Source organism: Manis javanica, chromosome 3 (genome assembly GCF_040802235.1).
Source record: "Manis javanica isolate MJ-LG chromosome 3, MJ_LKY, whole genome shotgun sequence".
NCBI lineage: Eukaryota > Metazoa > Chordata > Mammalia > Pholidota > Manidae > Manis > Manis javanica.
In genome coordinates, this window is record NC_133158.1 from 123,722,155 (window position 1) to 123,737,290 (window position 15,136).

Consider the following 15,136-nt stretch of genomic DNA (forward strand, 5'->3'; position numbering starts at 1 on the left):
TTGTGTAAAGACAGAAGCTAGAACTGTTTGTGTTTATATAAATATATACAAATAAATATAAACATGGATGTGGAAAAACATGTCCCAAATTGATCATAGTGGTTATATCTGGAAGAGGTTTGGAATGAGTGGGATGGTTGGTGCCAAAGGGCTTCTTGGGTTTTGTGTTATTGTCATATTTTTTAGAATGACACTGGATTTGTGTTTTGTGGGACTAAAATTTTTCTTTAAACTTAAAAAAAATCCCATTATGTGGATTCTCTTGGGAGAAGAATCCAAAACTTTAATGTCCCACTAGGCCCCCTGAGATCTGTGCTTCCCTGTCTGTGTGGCCACATCTCTGGTCCCTGTACCCATGCTCACTGTCCACCAGCCATACAAACCTCCTTCAGTCCCTCAAGTGGGCCAAGGTCTTCCACCTCAGGACCTTCATATATGTTGTGTTCTCTGCCTGGGAAGAGTGCCCCCATCTCCATTCCTGTTGCCAATCCCACACCCTCTACCCGTGTGCCTTGCCGAGTCCTGATGGTCATGTAGGAGTCCTCTGGCCCTCCCCATGGGCCCTCCCCCTCCTCTCAGGCCTGGCAAGTCTTGCTCGTACCTGCATGTGTCCTTCATGGCCATATCATAGTTGTCATTAAGTATGTGAATGCATGTTTGATGTCTATCCATCTCTGTAGGGATGTTTGTCTTGTCTACTGATGTACAGGCAGCTCCCACCGCAAAGTGTGGCACAAAGTAGGCATTCAGTGAGTCTTTGATGATTGAATGATATTTTCAAGATATATCTGGTCTGCTTCAAGGGGTGCTGTGATCACGTGAAAGTCTTAAGAGACCATGTAAAATAGTCCATAAATGTGTGGAAGGAACATTGTCCTCAGACTCTATACTTACTAAAGTTTACAAATTTTAGTAAACTTTGTAATTTTATTTTTTATAGTATACATCTGTTGTATATTTTGTCTGTCAAATTGTACATTTTTGGCATTAAATACATTTAAGGTTATTGTTGCTAATAATAATGCTGTGACTAGTGCCTGTTGCTTTCTATCCTGAGGACCAGTTTCACTCTAGTATATGGTCTGTACAAAAATTCAAGTTTTGGCATCTTCTTAATGCAGAAGATTCCAGACTGGCTTATGCCTATAACATAGATGTGAGCTGGTGCCTCTGTTGCTCAGGCCTTCCATTGCTTTGGCAGAGCCAGCATTTTCATTGGTGATTAAAATGACTCTGAAGCAGCTCTGTATAGTGTGCTGGCGTGTACTCGCTGTGTGGACTTGTAAGCGTGCACCGTTCCCCACACAGGCAGACGAAGCGTACTCCATTGGCCCCGCCCCCTCACAGCAGAGCTACCTCTGCATGGAGAAGATCATCCAAGTGGCCAAGATCTCCGCTGCACAGGTAAGAGTGGTGAAGAGAGTAACACCTCAGGAGGAGTTAGTTTTGTGCAATTTACACAAAATTACGTATTACTTACAGTAATGGGCCTGTTTTTAGCCATTTCCAGGATTTTTATATTTGATGGCTGATTGTCATGGTAAACTAGGAATGTCCCTTCTCATTCCTCAGCCACTCTACCTTCTTACTGAAGCCTGTGCACTTTAGATCTTTTGGGAATCAGGCAGAGGGAGGGTCTAAATTATACATTAAAATTACGAGGAAATTCAGCCTTTCTACCTTCAAAACCAGACCTAAGAGCATCAGCTCCTTTGGGGGAAGTAGATGGTGCTAATCCAGAACCAAGAAAGGAATCTTTTCCGTCCTGCCCTCCCAGTTGCACTCTAGGTCCCCATTCCCTAGCTTTTCAATGTCTCAGGCTCAGAATGTTGATGTTATCACATCTCTCCCTCATCCTTCAAAGTAAAACAGGAGTGAGTACAAGCTGAATCTTTCTTTGAAATTCTCCAGAAGCAGTTCTTTTGGTCACGTTGCCAGACTTTACAGTCTCTTATCTGGACTCCTGATTCTCAGCTGGTTTCCCTACTTCTGATTCCCTTTTCCATCCAGTGGGTTCTCCATGCTGCTAGAGAGCATTTCTTAAACAATAGTCATTATTATCCCCTATTCTTATTTTTCTGAATAACCTCACCCCTTTCTCAGCCTATTCCCCAGTGAGTAAATCTTGCATTGTTGCAAAATAAAGTTCGTACTCTTCAGCCTAGCAATTAAAAGAGTTTCCAGTATTTGTCAAAGCGTATTTCCCAGTGCTGGTCCTTTATTATAGCTACCATGAACTTTTCTCCATCGCCTTTACATACCATGCCTATTTCTTCTTCTAAGCATTTGCTGATACTATTCCACCAGCTCAAGTGCTCTTTTCTGCCTTCTCATTCATATTTTATTCTGTCAGCAAGCCCTAATTGGTCTCCTGGTTTGTGCCAGCTTCTAAGCATGAATGCAGCAATAAATAAGACACACGGTTTCTACCTTGTGAAACTACACTCTCATAAGTGAGGTAGATCATAAGTATTTGAACAAGTAAAGAAATAATACAAGTAAGAATGTCATAAGTGGAGAAGAAAGTAAGAAAGTAAATGGTTAGGAGGTCAGTGGAGGCCTCTCTGAAGACGTGACAGTGGAACAGAGACCTAGCTAATGAGACGGTACCAGGAGGAAGGTTCAGGCAAATGGGATTGCCAAGACTCTGAGAAAAAAATAAGGTTGGTGGTCAAGGAACAAAGTTCTTCAGTGTGAATGGAGTGGAGGCAGTGAAGGGCTGTGTCATTTAGAATCCAGTCCATAGAACTGAAATTCCATTCACTATTTCAACAGAGGAAATTTATTTATTTATTTAAAAAAATTTTTAATACTTGCTTTTATTAAGGTATGATTGATATACACTCTTCTGAAGGTTTCACATGAAAAACAATGTGTTTACTACATTTACCCATATTATCAAGTCCCCACCCATACCCCGATGCAGTCACTGTCCATCAGTGCAGTAAGATGCCACAGATTCACTGTTAGCCTTCTCTGCGCTACACTGTTCTCCCCGTGATCCCCCACATCATGTGTACTAAACATAATACCCCTCAATCCCCTTCTCCCTCCCTCTCGATCCGCCCTCCCACACCCCTCCCCTTTGGTAACCACTAGTTCATTCTTGGAGTCTCTGTGTCTGCTGTCATTTTGTTCCTTCAGTTTTGCTTCATTGTTATACTCCACAAGTGAGGGAAATCATTTGGCATTTGTCTTTCTCCGCCTGGCTTATTTCACTGAGCATAATGTCCTCCAGCTCTATCCATGTTGTTGCAAATGGTAGGATTTGTTTCTTTCTTATGGCTGAAAAGTATTCCATTGTGTATATATACCACATCTTCTTTATCCATTCATCTATTGATGGACACTTAGGTTGCTTCCATATCTTGGCTATTGTAAAAAGTGCTGCCATAAACTTACGGGTGCATATGTCTTTTTGAATCTGAGAAGTTGTATTCTTTGGGTAAATTCCAAGGAGTGGGATTCCCAGGTCAAATGGTATTTGTATTTTTAGTTTTTTGAGGAACCTCCGTATTGCTTTCCACAATGGCTGAAGTAGCTTACATTCCCACCAGCAGTGTAGGAGGGTTCCCCTTTCTCCACATCCTTGCCAGCATTTGTTATTCTTAGTTTTTTCGATGCTGGCCATCCTAACTGGTGTGAGGTGATATCTCATTGTGGTTTTAATTTGCATTTCCTTCAACAGAGGAAATTTAACTTAGGAATTAGTTCTACCAGTGTTAGAGGGCTAAAAGAGGAAAAAGAGTATGTTGAAGTTACCCCATGGAAAAAAACTACAGAAATGACAACTACCCCATGGGCTGGGGAAGAGGCTGGAGGAAGGGCCTTCCAGATGGTGCTCAGGTCTCTGGAGAGGCCTCCCTGGCTGCCGGGGGCGTAACAAGGCTGGTTCTGGGAGTTTCAAAAGAGGCTAAAGACCAACTCCTGCTGCCCAGAATGGAACAGGAAAGCTTCCTGTTGCCCGGTTTCCCATAGTGACCCCTGCTGACAGATCCTAACAGGAAGCCCACTGGCGAAAAGGTAATGTGTGGAGCCCCCTCACCAAGCACAGTGTGGGAGGCTGGGTTTGGAGCTGGAAGGATGCAGGCAGAACGAGTAGGAGATGGTGAAACTGAGAGAGGGAGAGGCAGCATCATGTAGGACATTACAGGCTTGGTGAGGAGTCTGCATTTCATCCCCAGAAGCTAGTGGAGGATTTTAAGCAGAGGAGTGCAGTGATCTGATTTATACTTTAGTAAGATCAGTGTGGCTGCTGGTGGGCATAGACCAGAGGAATGGGGGCAGAGTGGGGCAGAATAGTTAGGAGTTAATTAACAGTAGTCTTGTCCTTCACGGCCACCTTTAAATTTCTACCTCCTTTAAATTCTTTCATGTCTCTTCTAGTCACATTGGCAGCTCCCTTCTCCTTCCTCATTTGATTTCCTGTAGCAGTCATTTTCATACTTAACTAGCTATCCTCTTGTTTAACAATTTAATGCATATCTGGGCTCCTCCTCAACTCCATAGTGCTCTTCTTAAGACCCTATATCTGAGACTTAATGTTCTACACTTCCTAGCAGCCCAAAGAGCTGGGACACAGAAGGTCATTAATGAATATATGTAGTTGTTGTGTATTTATGTCTTCCTACATCAGTGTTTTCTTCTTTAGAATCAGAGTTCCTGAACTGAGTAATTTAGGCATTAATTTATACACACAGGTATTTAAAATATGCTTGTTCCTAAAACTTTTTAGTTTTGACTTGAAGAAACCCTTAAGAGGGTAAGGAGATATAATAATACATGGACTTTATATATTTCCTTAGGAATACAGGCACTTTAACATAAATACCACCTTATGTATTTATCATGTGTTTGAGCATACATGACACACGGTATTATTACCTCCATTTTACGGCTGTAAAATTGAATGCACAGAAAGTTACATGATACCCCAAATTGTCTAGTCTTATGACTCAAAGTGTGTTCTTGGTATCATTTGGAAGCTTTGTGGAAATGCAGAGTGTTGAGTCTCAACCCAAACCCACTGTGACTTACAAATTATGCATTTTTATCAAGATCCCTTGGAACTTTGAAAGCAGAATTTGTCTCATCATTCAAAGAGAAAAGGGTTAAACAGGGGAGTCTCCTGACTCCCAGCCCCATTCCCTGTATTTAGGGGATAAGCAGGGAACTGTGTTGCCCTGTATTTGGGGGCTATGCAGGGAATGGGGGAATAACTGCTAAGAGGCATGGAGTTTCTTTTTGAGGTAATGAAAACTTACAGCATTAGATCTTTTTTAGGGTCTTAGGTTATGGTGGTGATTGCACAACTCTGCAAATATATTGAAAATCATTGGATTGGGAAAGTTTATGGTATATGAACTCTGTGGACAGAGATGTTTTTAAAATATAATACCAGTGTTCACCCATTGGAATGGCTAAAATTAAAAAGACAGATAATACCAGGTGTTGGCCTGGATATGGAAAAAAACAGAACCATCATGCATTGCTGGTGGACATGGAAAATAGTACAGCCTCTTTAGAAAACTGGCTGGTTTTTAAAAAGTTAAACTTATACTTAATGTATTTTGACCCAACAGTTGCAGTCCTGGGTATTTACATGAAAAATACATCCACACAGATTTATACATGAATGTTTATAACAGCATCATTCATAACAGCCCCAAACAAGAAGAAATCCAAATGTATGGATAGACAAAATGTGGTATATCAATACAGTCCTTAAAGAAGTGTATTTTCATCCATGTTGTTGTATGTGTATGTATTCATTTCTTTCCCCATCCCATAGGAAATTTTATTTTTAAATTTTTTATATTGAGATACATTTATTTTTATAGAATCAATTCTATAATAAACTTATGCTAAGTTAGAAAAGCCAGACAGATACATGTGTGCTATATGTTTCCTTTATAAGAGATTTATAAAAAAGGCAAAGTTACAGAGACAACAGGTCGGTGGTGGTTGTCTGGTTCACAGAGCAAGGATTCATCAGTTATGTACATGGCCACATAGGAACTTTTACCGGTTGCACACTTGTATAAATTTACTTAATTCACCACACTACAAGTGGGTGAATGTTACATATTGTAAATCACACCTCAAAAAAAAAAAGCTGTTAAAAAACAGGGAGGACTGGGTTGTAGACTGGTTTCATTTTGCCTAGCATAAATAATATTTGATATTTAAAATAAAATGACTAAAATTAAAGTATGGTTTAAAAGGAAAAAAACTCCAAACTGACATCAAAATGTGATTGGTACCTAGCATTTTATTCAGTATCCAGCATGTTGGTACTTGCTGTCACTAAGATGTGGGTTTTTCTAATTGTAAGAGTTTCCCAGACACCTGAAGTTTACTGACCCCCTTTAAATTTTGAAATGGTCTTTAAATGTAACCATTTTGAAATGGGATTGGCTGAGCTTTTTTCTTTTTACATTCCCCTAGTTATAGTTATTATACATACTTATTTTAGAAAAACAAACATGCCCTCAGGGCTGTTGACATTGGAGAGCGTTGCTTTCTCCCTTGCTATATCATCTAAGCCTATTCTGCTTTTTGCTTTCCTCTGCTTCCCCTCTTTTTGCTGTCACTGTTTGCTCTCAGAAATCTTGCTGTCCTTCAGTTACTGATTCCCCTCCCCGCACCGGGGGCTAGAAATCCAGATAAATAAATTTCTTAAAATTCTGAGTAAGTTGCAAGTGGCTAGATTCAAGTCTGAGGGGGACTCTTTCACTGGAATATATAGTGCATATACACTTTTATGTATGACTTTTTGTTTGCTTCTTAGCTGTTTTTCTGGATGGGTGACATTGGCAGGCAATGACCTGAAGGCCAGTGAGGTGTTAGTTCGCTTATGTGCTCTTCTCAGCTTTTGGGCACCATGGTTTTGATTCTAGGCCAGTTTCCTATGGAGATGGAATAAACAACCCCTAACCCCCACCCACTTCTCTGGCGCCCTTTACTCCTGCTTGCTAATATGCCTTGACATTCCACCCTAGGCACATCATTATTTTAAATTAAAATACAGATCCTCTGTGCCATATAATCCAACTATTCCACTTTTAGACATATACTTAAAGGAATTTAAAGCAGGTACTCAAACACATACCTTGTATACCAATAAAGTTCATTGCATTATTCATGATAGCCAAAAGGTAGAAACAATCCTATGTCCATCAACAGATGAATGGATAAACAAAATGTGGAATAAAGGAGTGAAATTCAGATGCATGCTATAACATGGGTAAACCTTCAAAACATTACGTTAAATGAAATAAGCCGAAAGGACTGATAGTGTATGATTCCACTTACACCAGGTACCTAGAAATGGCTAATTTATAGAGACGAAAAGTAAAATAGAGGTTATCCAGGAATGGGGAATTAATGTTTAGTGGGTACAGAGTGTCTCTTGGGATGATGAAAATGTCCTGGAACTGGCTGGTGGTAATGGTTGCACAACATTGTGAATGTACTTAATGCCACTGAACTGTACATTGAAAAGTGGTTGAAATGGCAAATTTTATGTTATGTTTATTACCACAATAAAAAGAAATACAGATTTTTCTGGTTCAGGCAAAGCTTCAGAACTTCAGTATGAATGTTTCAGACATCTCTTTGGAAACAGATTTCAGTAGAGACCCTGTGTGCCTATTACCAGCTTAGGGAGAGGCCTCCCGGGAGGAGGGTGCTGTCCCCTGTTCACAGGTAGCACCTGCAGTGCCAGTGAGTACTTCTTCCATTTCTTACTTCTAGGCTGTCCATCCAGGATATGGTTTTCTCTCAGAAAATGTGGACTTTGCTAAACTGTGTAAGCAAGAAGGAATTATTTTTATAGGTCCTCCTTCATCTGCAATTAGAGACATGGGTATAAAGAGGTATGAGTTTATATATTTTAAATACAACCATAGGAAGGCCAATTGAGATGGCTTGTTTTACCTATAATAGGCATGTTAATTCCACCCTTTCATTGTCATAGGCATAAGTTTTTATCTGTAACTCCAGTGAGGTACAGAAAATATTCAACTATGAGTGTTTTTACTCAATATGTTGACTAGTTTTGGGGATTAAAAACAAGATAGGATGCATTACCATGTGAAAAACTGGATTGAGGAAAACTAATTAATAGATATTTAAAAATTTTATTAATATGTCTCAGACTCTTTACTTATGGGATGTTTTATTTTAGAAGTTCCTTTGTATTTTCTAGCCTGGGCTGTGGTTGTGTTTCTCTCACGTGAAATAATCCGCAGATCTGAGGCATCTTGTTTTTCACTCTAAAGCACATCCAAATCCATAATGGCTGCCGCTGGAGTGCCAGTTGTGGAAGGTTACCACGGCGAGGAACAAGCCGACCAGTGCCTGAAAGAGCATGCTGGGAGGATCGGTTATCCCGTCATGATTAAAGCCGTCCGCGGTGGAGGAGGAAAAGTAAGACTGTGCATGCTTGTGTTTTGCATTTCATGCTAGTCTTCTTTGTTTTATTTAACTATCTTTCCATCTTAGGGTATGAGGATCGTTAGAGCCGAGAAAGAATTTCAAGAGCAGTTAGAGTCAGCAAGGAGAGAAGCTACAAAATCTTTCAATGATGATGCTATGCTGATTGAGAAGTTTGTGGACACACCAAGGTAGGTTCAGCTTTTCTTGTGACTCAGATTTTAAAAATTAAATTATAAAAGACATGCATACATATTGTATAAAATGTAAATTTCTAACAGTAAGTAAGTACATTAAGTTTCCTAATCCCTCCCCACCCTTTGTATCTTCCCTTCCAACATCGTGTTGACTTTCTATAGAATGGTCTGCATTCCTGCAGGCATTTTCTTTTTTCTTTTTTCTTTTTTACTTCTTTTTTTTTTTATTAACATATCACTGATATACACTCTTACAAAGATTTCACATGAAAAACATTGTGATTACTACATTTACCCATATTATCAAGTCTGCCCCATACCCCATTGAACTCACTGTCTATCAGTGTAAAAAGATGCCATGGAGTCACTACTTGTTTTCTCTGTGCTATACTATTTTCCCCATAACCACCCACACACACCATGTGTGCCAATCATAATACCCCTCAATCCCCTTCTCCCTCCCTCCCCACCTCCCCTCCTGCTACCCTTCCCCTTGGCAACTGCTAGTCCCTTCTTGGAGTCTGTGAGTCTGCTGCTATTTTGTTCCTTCAGTTTTGCTCTGTTGTTACACTCCACAAATGAGGGAAATCATTTGGTACTTGTCTTTCTCTGCCTGCCTGGCTTATCTCACCAAGCATAATACCCTCTAGCTCCATCCATGTTGTTGCAAATGGTAAGATTTATTTTCTTCTTATGGCTGAATAATCTTCCATTGTGTATATGTACCACATCTTCTTTATCCATTCATCTACTGATGGACACTTAGGTTGCTTCCATATCTTGGCTATTGTAAATAGTGCTGATATAAATGTAGGGGTGCATTTTTTTTTATTAAGGTATGATTGATATACACTCTTCTGAAGGTTTCACATGAAAAAACAATGTGGTTACTACATTTACCCATATTATCAAGTCCCCACCCATACCCCGATGCAGTCACTGTCCATCAGTGCAGTAAGATCCACAGATTCACTGTTAGCCTTCTCTGTGCTACACTGTTCTCCCCGTGATCCCCCACACCATGTGTACTAAACATAATACCTCTCAATCCCCTTCTCCCTCCCTCTCCACCCACCCTCCCACACCCCTCTCCTTTGGTAACCACTAGTTCATTCTTGGAGTCTCTGTGTCTGCTGTCATTTTGTTCCTTCAGTTTTGCTTCATTGTTATACTCCACAGTGAGGGAAATCATTTGGCATTTGTCTTTCTCTGCCTGGCTTATTTCACTGAGCATAATGTCCTCCAGCTCCATCCATGTTGTTGCAAATAGTAAGATTTGTTTCTTTCTTATGGCTGAAAAGTATTCCATTGTGTATATGTACCACATCTTCTTTATCCATTCATCTATTGATGGACACTTAGGTTGCTTCCATATCTTGGCTATTGTAAAAAGTGCTGCCATAAACTTACGGGTGCATATGTCTTTTTGAATCTGAGAAGTTGTATTCTTTGGGTAAATTCCAAGGAGTGGGATTCCCAGGTCAAATGGTATTTGTATTTTTAGTTTTTTGAGGAACCTCCGTATTGCTTTCCACAATGGTTGAAGTAGCTTACATTCCCACCAGCAGTGTAGGAGGGTTCCCCTTTCTCCGCATCCTTGCCAGCATTTGTTATTCTTAGTTTTTTCGATGCTGGCCATCCTAACTGGTGTGAGGTGATATCTCATTGTGGTATTAATTTGCATTTCCCTGATGATCAGTCATGTGGAGCATCTTTTCATGTGCCTGTTGGCCATTTGAATTTCTTCTTTGGAGAACTGTCTATATCCTCTGGTGCATGTGTCTTTTTGAATCTGAGAAGTTGTTTCCTTTGGGTAAATTCCTAGGAGTGGAATTTCTGGGTCAAATGGTATTTTTAGTTTTTTGAGGAACCTCCATATTGCTTTCCACAATGGTTGAACTAATTTACATCCCCAGCAACAGTGTAGGAGGGTTCTCCTTTCTCCGCAACCTTGCCAGCATTTTTTGTTCCTTGTTTTGGATGCTGGCCATCCTAACTGGTGTGAGGTGATACATCATTGTGGTTTTAATTTGCATTTCCCTCATAGTTAGTGATGTGGAGCATCTTTCCATGTGTTGGACATCTGAACTTCTTTGGAGAAGTGTCTGTTCATATCCTCCACCCATTTTTTAATCAGGTTATTTGCTTTTTGAGTGGTGAGGCATGTGAGCCCTTCATATATTTTGGGTGTTAACCCCTTGTTGGATATATCATTTATGAATATATTCTCCTATACTTAAGGATGCCTTTTTGTTCTACTGATTGATGTTCTTTGCTCTACAGAAGCTTTTTAGCTTGATATAGTCCCATTTGTTCATTTTTTTACTTTGTTTCCCTTGCCCGAGTAGATGTCTTCAGAAAAAAGTTGCTCATGTTTATATTCAAGAGATTTTTGCCTATGTTGTCTTCTAAGAGTTTTATGGTTTCATGAGTTACATTCAGGTCTTTGATCCATTTGAGTTTACTTTTGTTTATGGAGTTAGACAATAATCCAGTTTCATTCTCTTACATAAAGCTGTCCAGTTTTCCCAACAACAGTTGTTAAAGAGGCTCTCTTTTCTGCATTGTATATCCATGGCTCCTTTATCATATATTAATTGACCATATATGCTTGGGTATATACCCAGGCTCTCTGTTCTGTTCCATTCATCTATGGGTCTGTTCTTGTGCCAGTACAAAATTGTCTCGATTACTACAGCTTTGTAGTACAGCTTGAAGTCAGGGAGCATGATCCCCTGAGCTTTTTTCTTCATTCTCAGGATTGCTATGGCTATTCGGGGTCTTTTGTGGTTCAATATGATTTTAGAACTATTTGCTCTAGTTTGTTGAAAAATGCTGTGGGTATTTTGATAGGGATTTCATTGAATCTGTCTGTAGATTGCTTTGAACAGGATGGCCATTTTGACAATATTAATTCTTCCTGTCCAGGAGCACAGGAGGTATTTCCATTTATTGGTGTTTTCTTTAATTTCTCCCATGAGTGTCTTGTAATTTCATGGTATAGATCTTTCAACTCCTTGGTTAGGTGTAGTCCTAGGTATTTTATTCTTTTTGATGTAATTATGATGGAATTCTTTTCCTGATTTCTCTTTCTGCTAGTTTATCATTAGTATATAGGAATGCAACAGATTTCTGTGTATTAATTTTGTATCCTGCAACTTTGCTGAATTCAGATATTCATTCTAGTAGTTTTGGAGTGGATTCTTTAGGGTTTTTTTATGTACAATATCATGTCATCTGCAAACCAGGACAGTTTAACTTCTTCCTTACCAGTCTGGATGCCTTTTATATCTTTGTGTTGTCTGATTGCCATGGCTAGGACCTCCAGTACTATGTTGAATAAAAGTGGGGAGAGTGGGCATCCTTGTCTTGTTCCCAGTTTTAGAGGAAAAGCTGTCAGCTTCTCACTGTTAAGTATGATGTTGACTGTGGGTTAGTCATATATGGCCTTTACAATGTCGAGGTACTTTCCCTCTCTACACATTTTGTTGAGAGTTTTTGTCATGAATGGATGTTGAATTTTGTCAAATGCTTTTTCAGCATCTGTGGAAATGACCGTGTGGTTTTTGTCCTTTTTGTTGATGTCGTGGATGATGTTGATGGATTTTTTAATATTGTACCATCCTTGCATCCCTGGAATAAATCCTACTTGATCATGATGGATGGTCTTTTCAATGTATTTTTGAATTGGGTTTGCTAATATTTTGGTGAGTATTTTCACATCTATGTTCATCAGGGATGTTGGTCTGTAAATGTTTTTTTTTGTGGTGTCTTTGCCTGGTTTAGGTATTAGATGATGCCGGCCTCATTTATGAGTTTGTAAGTATTCCCTCCTCTTCTACTTTTTGGAAAACTTTAAGAAGAATGGGTATTAGGTCTTCCATAAATGTTTGATAAAATTCAGCAGTGAAGATATCTCATCCAGAGGTTTTCTTAGGTAGTTTTTTGATTACCGATTTAATTTCACTGCTGGTAATTGGTCTGTTCAGATTTTCTGTTTTTTCCTGGGTCAGTCTTGGAAGGTTGTATTTTTCTAGACAGTTGTCCATTTCTTCTAGGTCATCCAGTTTGTTAACATACAATTTTTCATAGTATTCTCTAATAAATCTTCATATTTCTGTGGTGTCTGTAGTGATTTTTCCTTTCTCATTTCTGATTCTGTTTATGTGTGTAGACTATTTTTTTCTTGGTATGTCTGGTGAGGGGATTATCTATTTTGTTAATTTTCTCAAAGAACTAGCTTCTCCTTTCATTGATTCTTTCTATTGTTTTATTCTTCTCTACTTTATTTATTTCTGCTATAATCTTTATTATGTCCCTCCTTCTACTGACTTTGGGCCTCATTTGTTCTTCTTTTTCTAGTTTCATTAATTGTGAGTTTAGACTTTTTATATGAGATTGTTCTTTTTTCTGAGGTAAGCCTGTATTGCAACATACTTCCCTCTTAGCATGGCCTTTGCTGTGTCCCACAGATTTTGTTGTGTTGAATTATTGTTGTCATTTGTCTCCATATATTGTTTGATCTGTTTTTATTTGGTATTGATCCATTGATTATTTAGGAGCATGTTGTTAAGCCTCCATTTGTTTGTGGGCTTTTCTGTTTTCTTTGTATAATTTATTTCTAGTTTCATACCTTTGTGATCTGAGAAGCTGGTTGGTACAATTTCAATCTTTTTGAATTTACTGAGGCTCTTTTAGTGGCCTAGTATGATGATCTATTCTTGAAAATGTTCCATGTGCATTTGAGAAAAATGTGTATCCTGTTGCTTTTGGGTAGAGTGATCTGTCAGGTCCATCTGTTCTAATGTGTTGTTCAGTGCCTCTGTCTCCTTACTTATTTTCTGTCTGGTTGATCTGTCCTTTGGAGTGAGTGGTGTGTTGAATGAAGTCTCTGAAAATGAATGCACTGCATTCTATTTCCTCCTTTAATTCTGCTAGTATTGGTTTCACATATGTAGGTGTTCCTGTGTTGCATGTATTATAGATATTTATAATGGTTATAGCCTCTTGTTGGAGTGACCCCTTTATCATTATGTAATGTCCTTCTTTATCTCTTGTTACTTTCTTTGTTTTGAAGTCTATTTTGTCTAATACAAGTACTGCAACTCCTGCTTTTTTCTCACTATTAGTTGCATGAAATCTCTTTTTCCATCCCTTCACTTTTAGTCTGTGTATGTCTGTGGGTTTGAAGTGAGTCTCTTGTAGGCAGCATATAGATGGGTCCAGTTTTTTATCCATTCAGTGACTCCTGTGTCTTTTGATTGGTACGTTCAGACCATTTACATTTAGGGTGATTAATGATAGATATGTACTTTTTGCCATTTCAGACTTTAGATTCGTGGGTACCAGAGGTTCTGGGGTAACTTCTTTACTATCTAACACTCTAAATTAGTCACTTAGTATGCTATTACAAACACAATCTAAAGGTTCTTTTTTTTTTTCCTCCTCCTCCATTCATTATATATTAGGTATCATATTCTGTACCCTTTGTCCATCCCTTGACTGACATCGGGAGTAGTTGATTTTAATTTTGCATTTGCTTAGTAATTAATTGGTGTACTTTCTTTACTGTTGTTTTATTTTATCTGATGGCAGCTATTTAACCTTAGGAACACTTCCATCTATAGCAGTCCCTCCAAAATACACTGTAGAGATAGTTTGTGGGAGGTAAATTCTCTCAGCTTTTGCTTATCTGGAAATTGTTTAATCCCTCCTTCAAATTTAAATGATAATCTTTCCAGGTAAGAGTATTCTTGGTTCAAGGCCCTTCTGCTTCATTGCATTAAATATATCATGCCACTCCCTTCTGGCCTTAAGGTTTCTGTTGAGAAGTCTGATGATAGCCTGGTGGGTTTTCCTTTGTATGTGATCTTTCTCTCTCTGGCTGCTTTTAAACATCTGTCCTTATCCTTGATCTTTGCCATTTTAATTATTATAGGTCTCGTTGTTGTCTTCCTTGGGTCCCTGTGTTGGGAGGTCTGTGCACCTCCATGGCCTGAGAGACCATCTCCTTCTCCAGATTGGAGACATTTTCAGCAATTACCTCTTTAAACACACTTTCTATCCCTTTTTCTCTCTTCTTCTTCTGGTATACCTCTATAATGTGAATATTCTTCCATTTGGCTTGGTCACACATTTTTCTCAATATTCTTTCATTTCTAGAGATCCTTTTTTCCCTCGATGCCTCAGCTTCTTTGTATTCCTGTTCTATAATTTCTATTTCATTTATCCTCTCCTCTACTTCATCTAATCTGCTTTTAAATCCCCCCATTTTATGTTTCCTTTCAGATACTTTATTTTTCAAAATTTGTATCTCATTCTTGAATTCTTCCCTGAGGTCTTGAATATTTTTCTGTAGCTCCATGTGCATGTTTATGATTTTTATTTTGAAATCTCTTTCAGGAAGTTTGGTGAGTTCAGTTTCACTTTGCCCTCTTTCTGGTGTTTGTGGGATTTTGGTTTGAACCAGGTTCTTTTGACATTTCATATTTGTAGGTGGCACC

General features: G+C 38.8%; 1 protein-coding gene across 3 annotated transcripts in view; it reads left to right on the top strand.

Annotated features, from left to right (window-relative positions):
* Positions 1-15,136, top strand: part of MCCC1 (methylcrotonyl-CoA carboxylase subunit 1) — a 62,589-nt gene that overhangs the window by 6,911 nt on the left and 40,542 nt on the right. For all 3 annotated transcript variants that reach the window (XR_005057293.2, XR_012129345.1, XM_017665814.3), the window contains exons 4-7: positions 1,309-1,404; positions 7,756-7,877; positions 8,283-8,430; positions 8,506-8,627. Coding sequence is in view for 1 of the 3 variants with exons in the window: in XM_017665814.3 (XP_017521303.2) it covers positions 1,309-1,404; positions 7,756-7,877; positions 8,283-8,430; positions 8,506-8,627 (488 nt within the window). In the remaining 2 variants the exon portion in view is untranslated. The remainder of the gene's footprint in view (positions 1-1,308; positions 1,405-7,755; positions 7,878-8,282; positions 8,431-8,505; positions 8,628-15,136) is intronic.